Source organism: Elephas maximus, chromosome 15 (assembly GCF_024166365.1).
Source record: "Elephas maximus indicus isolate mEleMax1 chromosome 15, mEleMax1 primary haplotype, whole genome shotgun sequence".
NCBI classification, from domain to species: domain Eukaryota; kingdom Metazoa; phylum Chordata; class Mammalia; order Proboscidea; family Elephantidae; genus Elephas; species Elephas maximus.
In genome coordinates this window covers 41,895,923-41,916,849 of record NC_064833.1, presented here as the reverse complement: position 1 = coordinate 41,916,849, position 20,927 = coordinate 41,895,923, and the positions used below count along the sequence as shown (strand labels likewise).

Here is a 20,927-nt window from a genome sequence, read left to right as displayed (position 1 = left end):
TTACTCTCCTGTGGTGCTATCTGTGGGGTGAGGCCGCTAACGGTCTCACCAGGGCGTCAATTGCTCGTCCCTTCCCGGACCTTCCCCAGGCCAGGCTGGAGCAGGCAGGGCTAAGGCGCGGAGAGGCAGAGGATGGGTCGGAGTCACCTGAAACGGAGGGAGCTAAGAAATGAACGGCTTCAGGGAGCCTCTCCAGTCCCAGCACCTGAAAAAGAAAACGGGGCGCGGGGCCGTGGGAGGCCCAAAGGCCCGCTAGTGGGCGCCCCCACCTGGGGTCCGCCGCTCCTCCCCACCTGGAGACTGGAGGCGCCCAGGGGGGCGCTGAGGAGGGAAGGGAGAGAGCGGCAGCAGCTGCTGGGTGCGCTGGGGAGGAGCCACCGCCCCGCCCCTAGGGATGTGGGCTATGGCAACCCCCACGCCAGGCTCGCGTGGGGCCGCAGCGTCTCCCTCCTACGGTTTGAACTGCCCGCCCTGGGCAACCGCTACGCCCCGCCCGCCCGCACCGCCTCTTCCTCCTGCTCCGCGGCGCCCCTGCCGGCCGCCCCGCGACCAGCAGGCCCCAGCCGCCGCCTCTGCGGGAGGAGGCCTCTCCCTCTCTCTGGCTCTTCTTCTCCCGCTGCACCGCCCCCCGCCCCAGCACACACAACGACGACCTAAACACAGCTCAAAACCAAACCCAAACCCATAGCCGTCCAGTTGAGGGCTTCCTAATTTGAAAGGCTCTTCCTCCTCCCAATTCCCCTAAACCATAAACTTTGGAATGCATATTTAGAAAGGCAAGTGTGCCCTACATTAAAAATAATTTAGAAGAATATTTATTTGAAAATGTTTCCTGAAATATTAAGTGTAAAAATACGGTTACAAAACCAAACAACTCCTTTTAAGTTAAAATTATGGCTATACACAGGATAATGTTTGAAAGGTTTGAGTAACGCAGGTATAGCATCTCGGAGCAGGATTATCTTTGTTTTTCAGTTTTGTCTTTTTATCTATATTTTCTTATCTTTCTTCAATGAATATATATTGATTTTGTAATAAGGAAAAAGTTACTAATAAAAATGAAGTGAAACGCACTCACTGTTTACAAACATCACTTTGGGCATGTCAAACGCCCAAATACCCTCGTGCCAAATAACCCAAAAACCAAACCCACTGCCAATGAGTCGATTCTGACTCACAGCGACCCTATAGGACAGATTAGAACTGCCTCATAGACAGAGTTTCCGAGGAGCGCCTGGCAGATTGGAACTGCCGACCGTTTGGTTAGCAGAGTTAGCACTTAACCACTACGCCACCAGGGTTTCCTCATGCCAAATAGTTCATTAAAAAAAAAAACAACTAATTTTCATCCAAGAAGTATTTATGGGGCTCCCGGTGGTGCAGTAGTTAAAAGCTCGGCTGCTAACCGAAAGGTCGGCAGTTTGAATCCACCAGCCCTCCTCGGAAGCCCTACAGGGCAGCTCTACTCTCTCCAAGGAGGGTCGCTATGAGTCAGAATCCACTCTAGGGCAAGAGGTTTGGTTTTTTGGTTTGGTTATTATATGCCAGGCACTGCATTAAGAACTGGAGATCCACCAGTAATTAACACAGGTAAGTGACTAGATGGTTAAACTGTTGCCTAGTCATATTTAAATTTGAACTCTGGTGTCCTGTATTATGGAGTCCCTGGGTTAAGAGCTCCCTGCTAATCCAAAGGTTGGATGTTTGAGTCCACCCAGAGGCACCTGGAAAGCAAGGCCTGGTGACCTACTTCTGGAAAATCAGCCATTGAAAACCTATGGAGCACAGTTCTACTCTGACACACATGGGGTCGCCATGAGTCAGAGCCAGCTAGAATGCAACTGGTTAGTATGTGTCAAGTATTGGGTTAAAAAAACCAAACCCATTGCCTTTGAGAGGATTCCGGGTTAGGTACTGTGCATACAAAGATAAGGAAGGCATATCTACTGCTTTCTAAAGAGGCTCATTGGTATAAGTGCTGTAAAGAGGTATAGTAGTGGCACAAAGGAAGGAAGGACTGACTATCTCTACTGGGGAAGAGGGGGCAGAGCTAACTTCAGGTAGATAATAAAAAACTCCAAACTTAAAAAATATATATATATGTGCAAGAGCAGGGCACCTAAACACATTAGGGAGACTATAAATAATTTGTTATAGCCAGAAAATAAGGCTTGTTTTAAGAAGTGGCAAGAAAAAAATTTGAGAAGCAGAAGAGGCCAAGTCATGGAGGGTTTTGGATATATGCTAAAAGTCTAAATCTCATCCTCTGGGCAATTCAGAGCATTTTAGAAAGACTACCCGTTGCGTTGACTCCGACTCATAGTGACCCTATAGGACAGAGTAGAACTGCCCCATAGAATTTCCAAGGAGTGCCTGGTGGATTCAAACTGCTGACCTTTTGGTTAGCAGCCATAGCACTTAACTACTATGCCACCAGGGTTTCCTTAGGAAGACCACTCACTCTTTCTCAAATGGCTTCAGAATGGAGGACAGAATGAAGGAAGGTGAGGGTGGCTGCAAGAAGATGAGTTAGGAGGCTACTGTGTTACTCCAAAAGATAGTGGTGGGGAAGAAAAACTAGGATTGACATAATCAGTGGACAGCATTAACTGCATGGAGCAGAGGATGAGGGGGTGAAGACTACCAGTTTGGGAGAAAACAAGATAAATCTAGTGTGGGGTTGTTAAATTTGTGATACCTATGGAACTTAAGGAAAGCAGTTGAAGGTATGAGGTTGGTGAACTACACAATCTTCAAGACTTAGCAACTCTCTGAAGCCCCCTCCCCTCCAGAGGTATTCCCAGGTAGTCAGTGCCCTTCCTGGTTCTTCAAACAAATCTCTACTACAGGCATTCCCCACCCTACCTCAGCATTTGCCCTCCTTCTCTGCTGTATTTTTCTCCATGTAATTTACTTATTTGGTTTAATGTCTGCTCCCCACCTTCATCCTTGCCAATGTGAGTAGGGCAGGGCATTTAGCCTGTGGTTAAATAAAACCCATACAAATGCACCCACTATTTAAATATAGCTGTTTTTGTCTTTCCCCAGTTAATTAATTTTTCTATAGATATTACTGTTAAGGAGTGAAAGAAACATATAACTCCCTTCTATCTTTCAAGGAAGAATTATTTTCATTTCCCTCCCCCTCCAAAAAAAAAAAAAAAAGGCAAAAGACATGTAACTTGCCCTGAGTTTTATATAACCCAGATTTAAGCCACTGAGCTAGATTTTCACATTCTTTACACACCTCATTATTTGATTGTTTGCTTCCTTTCTTTGGGTTGAATATTATCTCATCATTGACCTCAGAATTCTAAAACTCACTCGCTTTTCACAAGATCTAGTGCCTCTTTTAGGGTTCATCCAGTAAAACATAATGGAAGACTTTTTCAATCACCATGACATTCAAGCTATACAGCTATACTTAAGTGAAGTGGAGTGAAAAACTTGATCTACAAATGCAACACAATCCCAGCTAAATTCCAGAAAATGATTTTGTGGATATACACAAACTGACTCTAAAGTTTATATGCAAAGGCAATAGATCTAGAATAGTCAACAGAATTCTGAAGAAATAAAAAACGAAGAGGACTGACAATACCCTACTGACACTACCCTACTTCAGGACTCACTATATCTGTGAAAGAATAGACGAATAGATCAATGGGACAGAATAGAGAGCCGGGAATAGAACCACACAAATATAGTCAACTGATCTTTGACAAACATGCTTCCGATAAAGGATATGCAATTAAAATACACAAACCAAAAACCAAGCTCGTTGGCGTCGAGTCGTGTCGATTTTGACTCATAGCGACCCTATATACAAAAAAAGACCTGTTTAAAAACTTGCCCATGGTTTGGGAAGCTGTGGGACCCATTGGCAAGTTTTTAACTTCTCCGAGCCTAGCTCTAGTTCTTTATTTGTACAATAGAAATAAATAATGTCAATTTTCATGTTTATGTGTACATGAGAATCTGACACTACTTATAGATTTAAATCATAGTGGAATTCCTGGGTGGTGCAACCTTTCAGTGCTTGGCCACTAACTGAAAGGTTGGAGGTTTGAGTCCAACCAAAGGCACCTGAGAAAGGCCTGGCGATCTACTTCCGGGAGTCACAATGAGTCAGAATCCACTTGATGACCAAGCAGAAGAGAAAATGGGTGGAAAAGCCAAAACAAAATAGTGCAAAGGAGCGGAGGCAGCTGCCCCGCTGTCCCAAAACAGGTATTAAACATGCAAGATTTGAAAAACATAATCTGGAAAGTGTTTTTCTATTTGAAGTGGTGGAGGCAATTCCTTCTATGTTCGCCCGAGTAATGGCTAGCCTAGGATTCCACGGATCTTCTGTCATCTGATTTTCTAACCCTCTAAAAAATCCTTGCCATGGAGTGTAGGACAGAGCAGAACTGGCCCATAGGGTTTCCAAGGAGCGCCAGGTGGATTCTAACTGCTGACCTTTCGTTAGCAGCCAAGCTCTTAACTACTGCGGCCACCAGGGACCCCTCCTGAAAAACTTATCATTTTGAAATGACTTCATTAGTCAGAAAAAAAAAAAAAAAAAAAACCTCCTTTGTTTTGCAAATGAAACTAGCTGAGGTGGGGGGCGAAATAGACACTTAACTCCACAGAGTCTTAAAACACAAAAACCCTGGCTTCACTGCCTATCCTCAGTCCTGGTTGCTCGCTCAGCCACGCCCCGGAAGGAAAGGGCGGCTACGCCACCTCCTGCGTCACATTCAAGCGCCGGAAGTTAACAACGACTCAACTACGGACTGGTTGCTGTTTTGTAGCACAGAGTAAGGCCTTCATACTTCACAGGTAGGAAAACGAAGAGTTAGACTTTGGGGGTGGATATTTAGGTCAAAACTGGGAACACACTGGGGACTAAAAAGGTCCGGGTGTGGAGCTAGGGTTGAGAGAGGCAGGGGTCAGTCCTTTGCCTGTTTTAGTCTAGCTGTTTAGGGGAGCCCTGGTGGTGCAGTGGTTAAGAGCTCGGCTGCTAACCGAAGGTCGGCAGTTCCGATCCACCAGACGCTCGTTGGAATCCCTGTGGAGCAGTTCTACTCTGTCCTGTAGGGTCGATATGAGCAGGAATTGACACCACGGCTATTGGGGAGTTACTTATTTGTCTTCCTTTATCTTCGGATATCATGTTCCCCTGTTGACGTATATAACTTTTAGGCCATATTTTTCTAAGCTATGGAAAAATAGAGCTTGTGTTTGAGTTAAATGAGAACGCGAGCTTTGAAGGTAAACCTGAATTCCTCTGCTTCTTACTAGCTAAGTAACCCTGGGCAAACTTCTCTAACCCTTGGTTTCTTTATCTGTTAAATAAGAGTGATAATCCCTAGGACTGTTGTGAAGATTATAACGAAATGACATGTATAGGGTATTTATTACTATGTCGCGTTTGGGGTAATGCTCCGTACTTTTTTTTTTTTTTTTGTCCTTTAGACCTGCTTTTAGTGTTGGGGAAAGTACAGATTAGGAGTTGGGACCATTTTAGATTTTCTTGAGAAAAAATGGGGCCTGGGTGGATTTGTGAGAAGCCTTGAGATATTCAGTATTTGAGTCTGTGATTTCAGGAACTAACAATGGACATCCAGAAGGACGTGCAACCCCCAAAACAGCAGCCAATGATATATATCTGCGGAGGTAAGAGTAGCATTTACATAAAAGTATTTTAACTTTTTTGAAAGGGATTATATTTATCCTTTGCATAAATGAGTCACTGATCTTTAATGTTATAAAGTAAAACATTATTGCAACCATACAAAAATCTCGTTAAGATTTATTTCATTTTCTCTTCTGGAAAAAAGTGCATTGCCCACAAGTTTTTTCTTTCCCCCTTCATGTATTTGGTAATATCAAAATACCCCTGAGATTTAGTATATTTTAGTGCTTTGGTTGAAAAATGTGGTTAAGATAATTTTCTTGTCTGTAGTGTTTTCTTTTTTAGATATTGAATAAATATGTTTTCTTTTCCAGAATGTCACACAGAAAATGAAATAAAATCCAGGGATCCAATCAGATGCAGAGAATGTGGATACAGAATAATGTACAAGAAAAGGACTAAAAGATGTATCCTTTTAACTATGCTTTCTAAGTATGAAGTAGGAGGAAATGAAGACTAGTGCTTGGGTTGATAATCAAAGACTGTTTCCTCGTAAATATGGTAATAACTTGGAAGAATACTTAAAAAAAGGCATGGTTAGTATTCCCGTGGACCAATATGTCAGTGTATAGGCTGTTAATATTCTAAGTACTGGTTGATTTTGGTTCACATAAGTTTATTTTTCTGGAATTCTCTTTTATATTCTTGATCTTGGGTTTATGGACAAAGTAGATTATACAACGTGAAATAACAAGTGTTGTGTGTACTACCTAATGGAAAAAGTACAGCCTACAAGTTAGCCCAAAGACTGAGGGTAAATTGTTTTGTGGTAACTAATAATTTTTTAGAAATCAACAAGTTATCACCTTTAGCATTGCTTCAGTGTTTTTCGATGCATCAGCCTTTTTATCCTGGAAGAAGGGCTAATTAAAATTGAAATTTTTTTTAGTTCATCTCCAATTCTAACAGTAAATAATGAATTCTATTCTTTTGTGCATTTCAAATTAATTATAACAAACTATTACCAAGAGAAAGTGACTTGGAAGTTTCATATAATTTTTAAATATTTTTTTTGTCCTTAACTGAGTTTAATAGTGGTGGTTTTTGACGCTCGATGAAACGAACTCAGAGGAACATCTCCACTTGTATTTGGATTTGCCACTAATGTTTCATATTGTATAGCTTTTGGGATAGTATACTTACCTTTATGAATCCACCTCTATACTTGATTTCATTTTATTTAGTTTTTAAAGCCATACTGTATTTGGGTATCTGTTAATATTTTGTGCAAATAAATTACTTTTGTTGAATTACATGACATAAAATTTTATTGTACCTTTAATCTGACATACAATGAAGGTTAAAATTGCTTCCACAAACTTTTAATCACAACCTAGAATTATCTGGGACCTTGTTAAAAATGCAGGTTTCTAGGGCCTCATGAGCTCTGACTAAGCATGTTCCTTGGAAACCACTGATGTATCACCAGCTGTTCATAAACTCTGTAGTGTCACTTGGTACAGAGTGTACCAGTATACTTGTATGCATACATCATCCTGAGTTCTGTTTTTCATTCGTTACTTGACATACGCCTTTCTGTGTCTCTGCATAATTCTTGACTTTTAAAAATCTTAACAGAAAGAAACCTTAATGGTTGTTCCCTGTAAGGCAAAATCAACCCCAAGTAAAGTGGATGAAGAAGACTATTAAGTCAGGTATAGTTTCCCAGATACAATCATTCATTCAGGTCAAAACTCCTGCTTTCAGGATACAAAAAGAATGGGGATTAGTTTACACTGATTTATTGGATAAATGTTTAAAACTTGCCTTGATTTTCCAAACCAAAAACCAAATCCACTGCCATCAAGTCAATTCCAACTTATAGCAACCCTATAAGACAGCGTAGAACTGCCCCATAGGGTTTCCAAGGCTGTAAATCTTCACGAAAATAAGATTGCCAAATCTTTCTCCTGCAGAGTGGCTGGTGGGTTTAAACTGAAACCTTTCAGTTAACAGCTGAGTGCTTTAACCACTGCACCACCAGGGCCCTTGCCTTGATCTGAGGGAGCTGGAATTGATGGTCACACCTATTACTCCATCATTATGGATTGTTATGTTGGCCTCCCTAATATCGATTTTAAAGATTAGATATATCTCATTTTACTAATAGCTATGTCTGTCTCTGACATTCAAAAAATTACCTATACCATTTTTGATATAAGTGTATTTCCACTAACATCTTCTAAAAATTTATTACCTGCTGTGTGAAATACTGAAGCCCTGGTGGTGCAGTGGTTAAGAGCTTGGCTCCTAACCATAAGGTCGGCGGTTCAAATCCACCAGCTTGCTCCTTGGAAACCCTATTGGGCAGTTCTGCTCTGTCCTACAGGGTCACTATGAGTTGGAATTGACTTGATGGCAATGGGTTTGGGTTTTTTTTTATGTGAAGTACTACCATGCTCAGATTTTTAGAGTGCTGGCTTTGGTCAGGACTTTGCTTTATCCATAAGAAAAAAATTTTTTTTTTTTTTTTTTTTATAGCTTTCATAATTTTATTATCCAAGTATGTTCTTGACACTGGCCTTCTTGACCTTATCCTTTTCAGGAAAGGGAGTCCTGATGTACACATAAGATGTCTCCTTATGGCAGCCTATTGAACAAATAAACACCAACTCATTGGATAATGTAGTTGCACTTACCTTAACTGTTATAACTTCATCATAGGTCCCTTGTGTATTAATAGTTTACTTGAATATTGTTATTTGTTGACAGGACAGAATGGTTTAATGGGAAAAGCATTACATAGCCTTTTCATACCCCCTTCATCTATAAAATTGAAGTAATTTTACATATTTTTAAGAAGAAAACAGATGTAAAATTCCTTTAAAAGGGTTCTTCGGCTCATTGTGACCCAATAGGACAGAGTAGAACTGCCTCATAGGGTTTCCAAGGAGCGGCCAGTGGATTTGAACTGCCGACCTTTGGGTTAGCAGTCAAGCTCTTAACCACTGTGCCACCAGGGTTCCTCTTTTGACTAGTGCTCTATAAATATAAAAGTCAGAAATCAGAAATTTGAACTTAAAATTAGCACATAACTTGACCCCTAATACATTGCTTACACATGACTCTGGACACACTGATTAGAAAAAGTACTGAATGAGAGTGGTTCAGATCTAGTCTTGCCACTTACCTACTCAATAACTGAGCAATTCACGTTTTTTTTTCTAACTTTGGTTTCATTGTCACAGTAGAGGAAGTATGGTCAGTATGTGGCATTAACAGTCCTTTGAGACAATCTTCAGAGACTGAAATTATGAAAAATTCAAATATAGCAGATTAAATCAGAAATGATGAATGAGCCCTAAGGAAGAATAAAATAGAGATGGCTGAGGAGATAGAAAAACAAGTTGCCTCCTTTTCACATACACATATACACGTACATCTCTACCCTTCATAGAATAATGTTTATGTTGAAAATTAGTCAAGGAGAATAGGGCTGAAGGATCCATCCAGCCATAGGAGAGCAAGGGGAATGAGCATTTCTGAAATAGAGGAAACTGAAAGGGTTCAGGGGTAGAAGGTGAGCTTGTCTTGTTATCACTTCAGAATTAAGCCCACGTGACTGGAACTTCGTGAAGGAGGAGAGTGGGAGGAGATGAGGTTGTAGAGGTAGACGGCTCAGCTCACTTAAGGCCTCGTGGTAGGAAGCCACTGGGGGAGTAAACAGGAGAGTAACATGGTTTGAGATTTAAAAGATCACTTGGCTGTTAGGTGAGAATGAACTGTGTAGAGACAGGAGTGGCAGCAGGGAACCCAGTTAGAAGTACTTCTAATCCTTTGAATGTGAGCCATTTTCTCTCTGGAAACAGAATTTTGTCAGTGTTCTGAATTTTTACTGTATGTGCCTTGGCATGCGTCTGTTTTTTCCATTGCTTTGGTCACTTAGTGGCACTTTCAATCAGGAAACTCAAAGGTCTTCAATTTGGGGAAATTTTTAGTAAAAAATAACTTCCTACCCTCAATTTTCTCTTTCTAGAAATACTTTTTTTTTTTTAAATCAAATATTAGACTTCTTTGACCTATTTTTTTTTTTTTTTTGGTCTTTTCTTGTTTTCCACCCTTTTTTTCCTTTACTCTGTGAGAGAGTTCTTTATCTTCTAATCCTTCTATTGGGCTTTTTGTTTCTGGTATATTTTTAATTTCCATGAGCTTAGTTATTTTTCTTTGTTCCCCCTTTACATATACATATGCATATTTCTGTTCTTGTTTCTTGGATGCAATATCTTATTTCTATAAAGACTATAATTTTCATTTGCCTATGTAATCTGTTGTCTTCAAATTGCTTTTTATTCTGCTTGTTTATTCAGCATAAGTATATACGTAATTATAACCAAAAGAAAACATTAAGTATTAGTGAGAAAAGAATTGCAGGACATGTGGAATTACAACTACTCTCCCGAATACTTAAACTGTTCCTTCCTATGCTGAAAGTAAAATCATGTGACATCTTGGTAGGCTTAGTGCTGTCAATTTAGGATGTAATTTTAAACCAAGTTTGCTGGCTGGAATGAGGTGTGAAGTGACTTTGAGGGGCTGGTGAGTGTGATGCTGTTGGCCATCATGAAGAATTTAGTAAAGTGACCTAAGGATTATTCTAGAGCTTGAATCCATTCTCCAACACTGACAACGGAAATGACAACATAAATATAGTAAATTATATTTTGAGCATTAGAATTTTTACCATCACCAGCACCTGCTGATAGACCGTAAGGTCTTTGATAGAAATACAAAAATGGATAAGTATATTGAACTCCTACTATGTGCCAGGTACTGTACTAGGTTTTTTGTGTTCATCTATTTTAACTAGTGTGAAATTACAAAACTGGAGTACAGTTCTCCACAAGTGATCTCTACTGTTTTATTCATCTGAATTGCGTTATGTCTCGTTCACCTTTATGTCCCAGCACCTAGTACAGTGGCAAAGTACAGGATCAGCGGAAAAGGGGAAGAGCCTGAACAAGGTGGCTTGACATAGTGGCTGCAACAATGAGTTCAAGCGTAACAATGGTTGTGAGGATGGTGCAGGACAGGCCAGTGTTTGCTCAGTTGTGCACAGGGTCACTATGAGTCGGAACCGACTCGACGGCACCTAACAACAAGTACAGTGCCTGGCTCATAATCAGCACTCTAAAAATGTTGACTGCATGAAAAGGAAGAGGAAATCTTGAATAACTACAAGAAGAGTACAAAAGTCATTTACTCTTGTTCAGGGGGGGAACATGCATCTAGCTTGCAATGGAGTTTATGAAATTTTAATTATGTTTCTATAGCTAAGTAGGGTGGCTAGTGGTTAAGTGCTACAGCTGCTAACCAAAAGGTCAGCAGTTCAAATCCATCAGGTGCTCCTTGGAATCTCTGGGGCTGTTCTACTCTGTCCTGTAGGGTCGCTATGAGTCGGAATCAACTCCACAGCAATGAGTTTGGTTTTTTTTTTTTTTTTTTTTTGGTCAGGTACTACAACAATCCAGGATAACAGGACAAGTAACAATGTTTTAACTGAATGTGAAATGTATCAAAGGAGAGGGAGGGGAGCTCTCACCCTACCACTCTTATTACATGCCGAAGAGTCAATTCCGTCTCATAGTGATCCTGTGTGACAGAGGACAACTGCCCCATAGGTTTTACAAGGCCGTAATCTTTATGGGAGCAGATGGCCAGGTCTTTTCTCCCTCGGAACGGCTGGTGGGTTCCAACCATAGTTCAGTTAGCAGTCCAGCCCTTACCCACTGCGCCACCAGGGCTCCCCACTCATCTTAAAAAATGTTACCTCCCCCGAAATGTTCCCTTGACCCAGCGAAGATGAAGCGAAGCTGGGACTTGTAAGGCCAATCGACGGGGTGGCAGGGCGGGGACTGGCCAATCACTCTGCAGGGGGGCCTAGTCCCCGCCTCCTGGCCGTCAGCCGTTCGTCTTGGGGTCCCGGGGCGGGGCGACGCGTCCTTCCCTCTGCACTTGCGGCGCCTTTAGTGCGTTGCTAGCGGCTGTGTCCTCCTCACCGCGCGGGGTCTGAGAACCAGGTGAATGCTTGTGTGTGTCTGCGGGACAGGAGTGAACTACAGCTCCCCGGCGCAATCCTTCCCTCCCCGAGCGGGGGCGAGAGTCGGAGACGGGGGAGCGCGTCCTGGAATGGACATCCTTCCCGGTCTGAGGAAGCACACTAGGGGCCTTCCAGGCCGCTGGGGCCGGAGTCGAAGTTGGGACGGGGGTCGCTGGGGCAGGGTCGCCGCCCTGGAGTTCCCGGGAACTGCCTGCGGCGATAAATCCTGGTTTCCAGGGCCAGGGGGTGGGAAGCGATTTCAAAAGAAGGGCTTTAAGGTGCTTCCTGACCGTTACATATTGTCTATATAGCTCCGGCGTCGGGGCCAGGCCCTGAACTCGCCGCTCTGACCGGCTGCGCGGTACATAGAAACCGTTGCTACGGCTGAAGGATGCCGTTTCCGTTCCGTTTCCGGCTGCAGGGGGCGCTCGGCCCTGTGGGTGCTGGACAGAACGTGCGTTCGTGGGAGATGGCCAGGTTTCTGTGAAGCCAGTGAATTCATATCAGTTTGCACTAGAGGTATTATTGATAAACTGATTAGGAAATATGGGAAATGGATGTGCCTCAGGATGATGGAGAAGAAATTAAATCCAGGTACATACATAAAACGGAAGATTTCCCTAATCAGACAAGAACTGCAAACAGATGTGGAAGAATTTTAAAGAGAGCATATAAACTGTACAGATTACTTTTTGGAACCTGAGAATTAATATTTGTAGTCTTGAGAATGTATGTCCCACCAAAAAAGGGGGGGGGGGAGGGGGGAGAAGTGGGAATTTTCAAAAAATTCTCAGAGAAATGTTAAAAACAGTTTTCAGAATGACATAGGTTGTGTCTTAAGAGGTGGCCCTATCCTGTCAAATTTTTTTTTATTATATTTTATTCAAATCATAAAATTGCAAGGTACCTTAAATTCTATGTAATCCATTTCAATCCCAGCTAGATGCTTAAATCTCTCCCATCAAAGATCCTCCAGCCTCTTTGGACAAATTCCCCAAAGGCAACCCGTTTTATTCTGGGCAGCACCAATAATTAAAAAGTTCTTCATCTTGCTTTCCTGAAACATCCATCCTTAAGGCTATCCTTGTGATGGGAGACATTCATCATGGTGGGCCCTGCAGGTGTGGTGTGAAAGCCACAATCTAATTTCTCAGCTGGGTCTCATCCAAAAGCTGAACTGTCATCTATATTCTATACCTAAGTCAAAGCCAGCAGGTACATGGAGGAGAGGCTGACAGAGCATCCTATTTTTCTGCAGAGGTCTGATATGTGACAGACTCCCAGAGGGCATCTTGCTGAAGGAAAACCTCTTAGTGAATTAGACGCACTGCTACTGTTTCTTTTTTGCTTTTAAAACCACCACCCAATTTTTTTTTTTTTTTTTTTTTAGAAATGTGAAAAACCAAGCCCGTTGCCGCTGAGTCGATTCTGGCTCACAGCAACCCTACAGGACAGAGCAGAACTGCCCCATAGGGTTCCCTAGGAGCGCAGGTGGATTCAAACTGCCGACCTTTTGATAAGCAGCCAAACTCTTTTTTTTTTTTTTTTAATTTTTATTGTACTTTAGATGAAGGTTTACAGAACTAGTTTCTCATTAAACAGTTAGTACATATATTGTTTTATGACATTGATTAACCACCCCACAACACTGTCAACACTTTCCCTTCTAAACCTTAGATTCCCTATTACCAGCTTTCCTGTCCCCTCCTGCCTTCTAGTCCTTCCCCCAGGGCTGCTGTGCCCCTTTAGTCTTGTTTTGTTTTATGGGCCTGTCTGATTTTTGGACAAAGGGTGAACCTTAGGAGTGACTTCAATACTGAGCTGATAGGGTGTCCAGGGGCCATACTATCAGGGTTTCTCCAGTCTCTGTTAGGCCACCAAGTCTGGTGTTTTTTTGTGAGTTATTATTTTGTTCTACATTTTTCTCCACCCCTCTCCAGTACCCTCTATTGTGATCCCTGTCAGAGCAGTCAATGGTGGTAGCCAGGCACCATCTGGTTATACTGGACTCAGTCTGGTGGAGGCTGTGGTAGATGTGGTCCATTAGTCCTTTGGACTAATCTTTCTCTTGTATCTTTAGTTTTCTTCATTCTTCCTTGCTGCAGAAGGGGTGAGACCAGTGCACTATCGTAGATGGTCACTTACAGGCTTTTAAGACCCCAGATGCTACTCACCAAAGTAGAATATAAAACATTTTCTTTATAAACTGTGTTATGCCAGTTGAGTTAGATGTTCCCCAAGACCATGGTCCCCATAGCCCTCACCCACCAATTTGGTCCCTCAGAGAGTTTGGAGGTATCTATTTAGCTTCCATGACCTTGCCTTGCACAAGTTGTGCTGCCTTCCCCAGTATTGTGTACCGTCTTACCCTTCACCAAAATTACCACTTATCTATTGTCTGTTTAGTGTTTTTCCAACCCCACCCCTCCACTCCCTCATAACCATCAAAGATTGTTTCTTTTTGCATGTAAACCTTTTCATGAGTTTTTACAGTAGTGGTCTCCTACAATATTTGTTCTTTTGTGATTGACTTTTTTTTTTTTGATTGACTTATTTCACTCAGCATAATGCCCTCCAGATTCATCCATGTTATGAGATGCTTCACAGATTCATCGTTGTTCTTTATCGTTGCATAATACTCCATCATGTGTATGTACCACAGTTCGTTTATCCATTCATCTATTGATGGGCATCTAGGTTGTTTCCATCTTTTTGCTGTTGTGAACAGTAGCAGCCAAACTCTTAACCACTATGCCACCAGGTTTTCCATATGGTTTAGTGAGTGGTTTATAAAAAACTTTGACAGTGACCCATAGCAAGAAATAGATTTTAATTTGCATCCATGTGCATTTATACACACATGTACATATAATTTCTGTTTACATAGATAAGAAAACTTTTTACGAAACAGTATTTACTTTAATGTTATGTGCCAGACAATGTGATATTTCTTTATTCTATGCTGTGCTATGCTGTGCTGTGCTGTGCAGTGCTGTGCTATGCTGTGCTATTCTGTGCTATTCTATTCTATTTACATCAGCTTGTCGTCCCCTGATGGCTTGTGTGTTGCTGTGATACTGGAGCTTTGCCACCAGTATTTCAAATACCAGCAGAGTCACCCTTGGTGGACAGGTTTCAGCAGAGCTTCCAGACTAAGATAGACTAAAAAGAAGGACCTGGCAGTCTACCTGTGAAAAAATTGGCCAGTGAAAACCTTATGAATAGCAGCAGAACGTTGATATTGGAAGATGATCCCCTCAGATTGGAAGGCACTCAAAATATGACTGGGGAAGAGTTGCTGCCTCAAAGTAGAAGAGAAAAAAAAAAAAAAATCCTTGCCGTAGAGCTGATTCCAACTCATAGCAACCCTATAGGACAGAACAGAACTGCCCTATAGGGTTTCCAAGGAGCGGCAGGTGGATTTGAACTGCCAACCTCTTGGTTTACAGCCAAATGCTTAACTACTGCACTACCAGGGCTACCTTCAAAGTAGAGTTTACCTTAATTATGTGGTTGGAGTCAAGCTTTTGGGACCTTCAGTTGCTGATGTGGCATGACTCAAAATGAGAAGAAACAGCTGTAAACATCCATTAATAATAGGAAATGGAATGTACGAAGTATGAATCTAGGAAAATTGGAAGTGGTCAAAAATGAAATGGGACATATAAACATAGACATCCTAAGCATTAGTGAGCTGAAATGGACTGGTATTGGCCATTTTGAATCAGGCAACTGTATGTTCTACTATGTGGGGAATGACAAATCGAAAAGTAATGGTGTCACATTCATCATCAAAAAGGATATTTCAAGATCAATCCTGAAGTACAGCACTGTCAGTGATAGGATAATATCCATATGCCTACAAGGAAGACCAGTTAATACAACTATTATTCAAATTTATGTACCAAACGCTAATGCCAAAGATGAGGAAACTGAAGATTTTTACCAACTTTTGCACTCCGAGATTGGTCAAATATGCAGTCAAAATGTGTGGATAATTATTGGTGATTGGAATGCAAAAATTGGAAACGAAGGATCTATAGTTGGAAAACATGGCCTTGGTGATAGAAACGATGTCAGAGTGCACATGATAGAATTTTGCAAGACCAATGACTTCTTCATTGCAAGTACCTTTCTTCAGGCAACATAAACAGCGACTATACATGTGGACCTCACTGGATGGAAAACACAGGAATCAAATCAACTATCTGTGGAAAGAGATGATGGAAAGGCCGAGTATCATCAATCAGAATAAGGTCAGGGGTGGACTGTGGAACAGAATATCAATTGCTCATATGCAAGTTCAAGTTGAAGCTGAAGAAAATTAAAACAAGTCCACAAGAGCCAAAATGCGACCTTGAGTATATCCCCCTTGAGTATATGGAGACCATATCAAGAATAGATTTGATGAATTGAACACTAATGATCGAAGACCAGGCGAGTTGTGGGAAGACATCAAGGACGTTATACATAAAAAAAAAAAAAAAAAGGTCATTAAAAAGAAAGAAAGAAAAGACCAAAATGGACGTCAGATGAGACTCTGAAACTTGCTCTTGAGCGTAGAGTAGCTAAAATGAATGGAAGAAATATGAAGTAAAACAGCTAAACAGAAGATTTCAAAGAGCAGCTCAAGAAAACAAAATGAAGTATTATAATGAAATGTGCAAAGACCTGGAGATAGAAAACCAAAGGGGAAGAATACGCTTGGTATTTCTCAAGCTGGAAGAGCTGAAGAAAAAATTCAAGCCGTGAATTGCAATTTTGAGGAATTCTATGGGCAAAATAATGATGCAGGAAGCATCAGAAACAAATGGAAGGAATATACAGAGTCACTGTACTAAAAAAAATTGGTTGACATTCAAGCATTTCAGGAGGTAGCATATGATCAAGAACCGATGGTACTGAGGGAAGAAGTCCAAGCTGCACTGAAGGCACTAGCAAAAAACAAGACTCCAGGAATTGATGGAATACCAGTTGAAAAGTTTCATCAAATGGATGCAGCGCTGGAAGTGCTCACTCATCTATGCCAAGAAATTTGGAAGACAGCTGCCTGGTCAATCAACTGGAAGAGATCCATATTTGTGCCCATTCCAAAGAAAGGTGATCCAACAGAAATTATCGAACAATATCATTAATATCGCAGGCAAGTAAGTTTTGCTGAAGATAATTAAAAAAAACTGTTACAGCAGTACATCGACAGGGAACTGCCAGAAATTCAAGCTGGATTTGGAAGAGGATGTGGACTGAGAGATATCATTGCTGATGTCAGATTATGGCTGAAAGGAGAAAATACCAGAAACATGTTTACCTCTGTTTTATTGACTATGCAAAGGCATTCGACTATGTGAATCATAACAAATTACAGATAACATTTCGAAGAATGGGAATTCCAGAACACTTAGCTGTGCTCATGTGAAACCTGTACATAGGCCAAGAGGCAGTCATGCCAACAGAGCAAGGGAATACTGCATGGTTTAAAATCAAGAAAGGTGTGTGTCAGGATTGTATCCTTTCACCGTACTTATTCAATCTGTATGCTGAGCAAATAATCTGGGAATCTGGACTATATGAAGAGGAATGTGGCATCAGGATCGGTGGAAGACTCATTAACAACCTGAGATATGCAGATGGCACAACCTTGCTTGCCGAAAGCAAAGAGAACTTCAAGCACTTACTGATGAAGATCAGACTACAGCCTTCTGGATGGATTACACCTTAACATAAAGAAAACAAAAATCCTCACAACTGGACCAGTAAGCAACATCATGATATTGTCAAGGATTTCATTTTACTTGCATCCACAATCATCATTTATGGAAGCTGCAGTCAGGAAATGAAATGACGTATGGGATTGGGCATATCTGCTGCAAAAGACCTCTTCAAAGTGTTAGAAAGCAAAGATGTCACTTTGAGGACTAAGGTGAACCTGACCCAAGTCATGATATTTCAGTCGCCTCATACACATGCGAAAGCTGGACAATGAATAAGGAAGACTGAAGAATTGATGCCTTTGAGTTATGGTGTTGGTGAAGAATATTGAATATATTATGGACTGCTGAAAGAATGAACAAATCTGTCTTGGAAGAAGCACAGCCAGAATGCTCCTTAGAAGTAAGGATGGTGAGACTTTGTCTCACCTGTTTTGGACATGTTATCAGGAGGGATTAGTCCCTGGAGAAGGACATCATGCTTGGTAAAGTAGAAGGTCAGCAAAAAAGAGGAAGACCCTCAAGGAGATGAATTGACATAGTGGCTGCAGCAGTGGGCTCAAGCATAACAATGACTGTGAGGATGGCATAGGATCCGGCGGTGCTTTCTTTCTGTTATACATAGAGTTGCTGTGAGTCGGAACCATCTCAGTGGCACCTAACAACGACATTTTATCTCATTTTAAAAGAATGCTCCTTTCAGCTCTCTAAACTGATTTCATGGGTTGGCACCTGCAGTTTGAAAAGCACTGGTTCAATTGTTAACCAAGTGAGATCTGTAGTTAGCCTATTGAGATTCAAATCCTTTTTTCACTACTAAGCTATATGGCCTTAAGCAGTTTACTTACTGGGAACTTAAACTCACGTAAAACGTTAGTAATTGTTATATTTCATGGGAGAAATTAGAAAATTAAGTAAGATCATATATGGGACTTAGTATTTAGCTTCATAAATGTTAACTGTTTTTATTATTATCATTCTCTACTTAATATCTACCTGCTATAGTACTTGAAGGATTAAATGAAGTAATACATATAAAGTGCTTAGAATGGTGCCCTGCACACATTAAGAACTGTATAAGTATTTCTTGCTGTTATTATTACCATCATTATTAGCAGCAGGATCACTATGGTGAAGCTGTCCAAGGCCTTCTTATTCCCAATTAAGTTCAATTCAGCAAGTGTTTATGACGGGACGAAGAGTCCCTGGGTGGCGCAAATGGTTAAGCACGTGGCTACTAACCAAAAGGTTGGCAGTAGGAACTGACCCAGCGTCATCTTGGAAGAAAGGCCTGATGATCTGCTTCTGAAAGCTTACAGCCATGAAAGCCCTGTGGAACACAGTTCTACTCTGCAAACACATGGAGGCGCCAAGAGTCAGAACTGACTCCATGGCAACGGGTTTGATTTTGGCATGAGACACTACTTATGCTAGTCCTGAAGTTATGAAGATGGATAAAAGTAGGATCTCTCACAATCTAGAAGGGAAGACAGAGAAATAAAATTAAAATATGTGCCACGTGCTATAAACAAGGTATGTACAAAGTGTTTTAGAACACGTATCTGGAAGTTGTTGATTGATGGGAGTGAGTGGCAGGGAATGTAAGGAGGCAAAGAACGGGAAGAGAGTGATGTTAGGCAAACTTAAAAAGATGCTACCTATGTTTGTTCTGAATCGCAAAGGATGATTGGGAGTTTAATAAACAGCTAAGGTGGACAAAGGAGCCCTGGTGGTACAGTGGTTAAGCACTTGGCTGCTAACTGAAATGTCGGTGGTTCGAACTCACCAGCCTCTCCAAGGGAGAAAAATAAGGCAGTCTGCTTCCGTAAAGATCATAGCTCGGAAACCCTGTGGGGCAGTTCTACTCTGTCCTGTAGGGTCGCTATGAGTCTGAATTGACTCAACGGCAACTGGTTCAAGGTGGAAGAAGATCATTTAAAATCAATATTAAAAGATATCTTAAAAAAGCAGTTGAGCGCCAAAACCTACTTTGTCATTGTATTCCAGCTTTGCATGAGTGAAGATTGAGCGAGATAAGCCATACGTGGCCCATCACTAATTTAGCTCCAGAAATGTTAACTGTTATTATCAGGGTGAGAGTGTTTAAAATAAGTACCTTCTTTCTCCCTGGAAGAAAGCTCTCCATCTCCCCCTTTTCTATAGAAATGAAAAATAGATATCACAGAAGTACCTAGATGCTTACTGCTGTCCAAACGGACTATTACTGTATATATTGTTAACTGTTGTCCTGTACTGTTGAATATTTCAGGCATGACTGCCAAAGACTGTCCATCATTGTGGGGCTTTGGAACAACAAAAACATTTAAAATTCCTGTTGAACATTTGGATTTCAAATATATTGAAAAATGTTCAGATATTAAACACTTGGAAAAAATTTTTTGTGTGCTCAGGTAAGCATTTAAAAATTGTTTCATGTTTCAGTAATAGTCTGTTGATTTTAATTATATTGTTCCTGCCTTCTAAAAATTAAAAGTTACATTAAAAATATTGGAGACAATTTCAAACATTGAGGCTGTTTGTTGGTCTTGTCCATGTTAGGTTTCAGAATAGTGGTTTTGCTTCTATGGTTAGGTCCCCCCCCCATCTGATTAACATAAATATTTTAATATCATCCTTAGGGTTCAGTTAGTTTCTGTACTTTAATTTGCCTGCAGAGTTTCAAGAAAATAACTGAATAGTGCAGAGAAACAAGTGCCAATGCTAGTTGGTCTTTAAGGGCTGACTTTGCAATACTGGATTTTTTTTTTACATAGTGCAAATATACCAAACAAAACATTTGCCAATTCATCAGTTTCTGCATGTACAACTCAGTAACATTGTTTATACTCTTCATGTTGCACAACTCTTATCCCTATCTTTTTTCTAACTATTCTACCACCATTGATGTGAACCCAGTGTCCCCTAGGAAAAACTCCACCTTCTTTGGTTAGTTTTGAGGGTTCTGACTAGCTCTACTTCCAGCATTAATAATCAGTATACCAAAAAGCCTGTTGCCATTGAGTCGATTCCAACTCATGGCAACCCTATAGGACAGAGTAGAACTGCCCCATAGGGTTTCCAAGGAGTGGCTGCTGGATTTGAACTACCATCCTTTTGGTTAGCAGCCATAGCTCATAACCACTGCACCACCAGGGCCCCAGCAGTTAGCATATAAGGGGGTATTTTTCTTGCTTCCTCCACATTTTTCCAGGAAAACATAAAGTAGCTGTGGAAGTGGCTGTTAGGAGGTAAGGCTACTGCCCCAGCCGACACCAACAGAGTTCTTTGGCACTCTCCATACCATCTGCCAGCATAGGTGGCTGGCTTACAGGAAGCTGATCAGAGGGAGGGTGGTGGGGAGGACTGAAGATGGCATCAGACGAGAAGGAATCCGGGCCTTCTCAGGGTAAGAGCCTGATTGCCAAACTGTTATGTGCATCAAATGTTCTTGTTAAAAATGCAAAATTGAGGGCCCCATTTCCAGAGATGCCACTTCAGGAAA

The 20,927-nt window shown here is 41.3% G+C and overlaps 2 protein-coding genes across 5 annotated transcripts in view; both read left to right on the top strand.

Moving 5' to 3' along the window:
- The first annotated feature begins 4,735 nt into the window (after positions 1-4,735).
- Positions 4,736-6,933, top strand: POLR2K (RNA polymerase II, I and III subunit K). The gene is made up of 4 exons (XM_049853792.1): positions 4,736-4,824; positions 5,592-5,661; positions 5,995-6,087; positions 6,716-6,933. The coding sequence occupies exons 2-4, from the start codon at positions 5,601-5,603 to the stop codon at positions 6,736-6,738; spliced, it is 177 nt and encodes a 58-aa protein (XP_049709749.1). The 5' UTR covers positions 4,736-4,824; positions 5,592-5,600; the 3' UTR covers positions 6,739-6,933.
- A 72-nt stretch (positions 6,934-7,005) lies between these two features.
- SPAG1 (sperm associated antigen 1) overlaps positions 7,006-20,927 on the top strand; it is an 88,787-nt gene continuing 74,865 nt past the window's right edge. Inside the window, exons 1-2 of one of the 4 annotated variants that reach the window (XM_049853788.1) lie at positions 7,006-7,335; positions 19,695-19,836. In XM_049853788.1, coding sequence (XP_049709745.1) covers positions 7,314-7,335; positions 19,695-19,836 — 164 coding nt within the window. In that variant the 5' untranslated portion in view covers positions 7,006-7,313. Of the gene's footprint in view, positions 7,336-11,119; positions 11,698-14,275; positions 14,367-19,694; positions 19,837-20,927 lie in introns of those variants that run through there. The other 3 variants (XM_049853790.1, XM_049853789.1, XM_049853791.1) reach the window with 3 other exon arrangements.

Bases quoted from the DNA above. Each gene is read 5' to 3' on its own strand.
- POLR2K (XM_049853792.1), top strand. From the start codon at position 5,601: ATGGACATCCAGAAGGACGTGCAACCCCCAAAACAGCAGCCAATGATA. The intron at 5,662-5,994 runs GTAAGAGTAGCA...TTTCTTTTCCAG, and splicing joins AATGATATATATCTGCGGAG to AATGTCACACAGAAAATGAA. The intron at 6,088-6,715 runs GTATCCTTTTAA...TGAGTTTAATAG, and splicing joins CAAGAAAAGGACTAAAAGAT to TGGTGGTTTTTGACGCTCGA.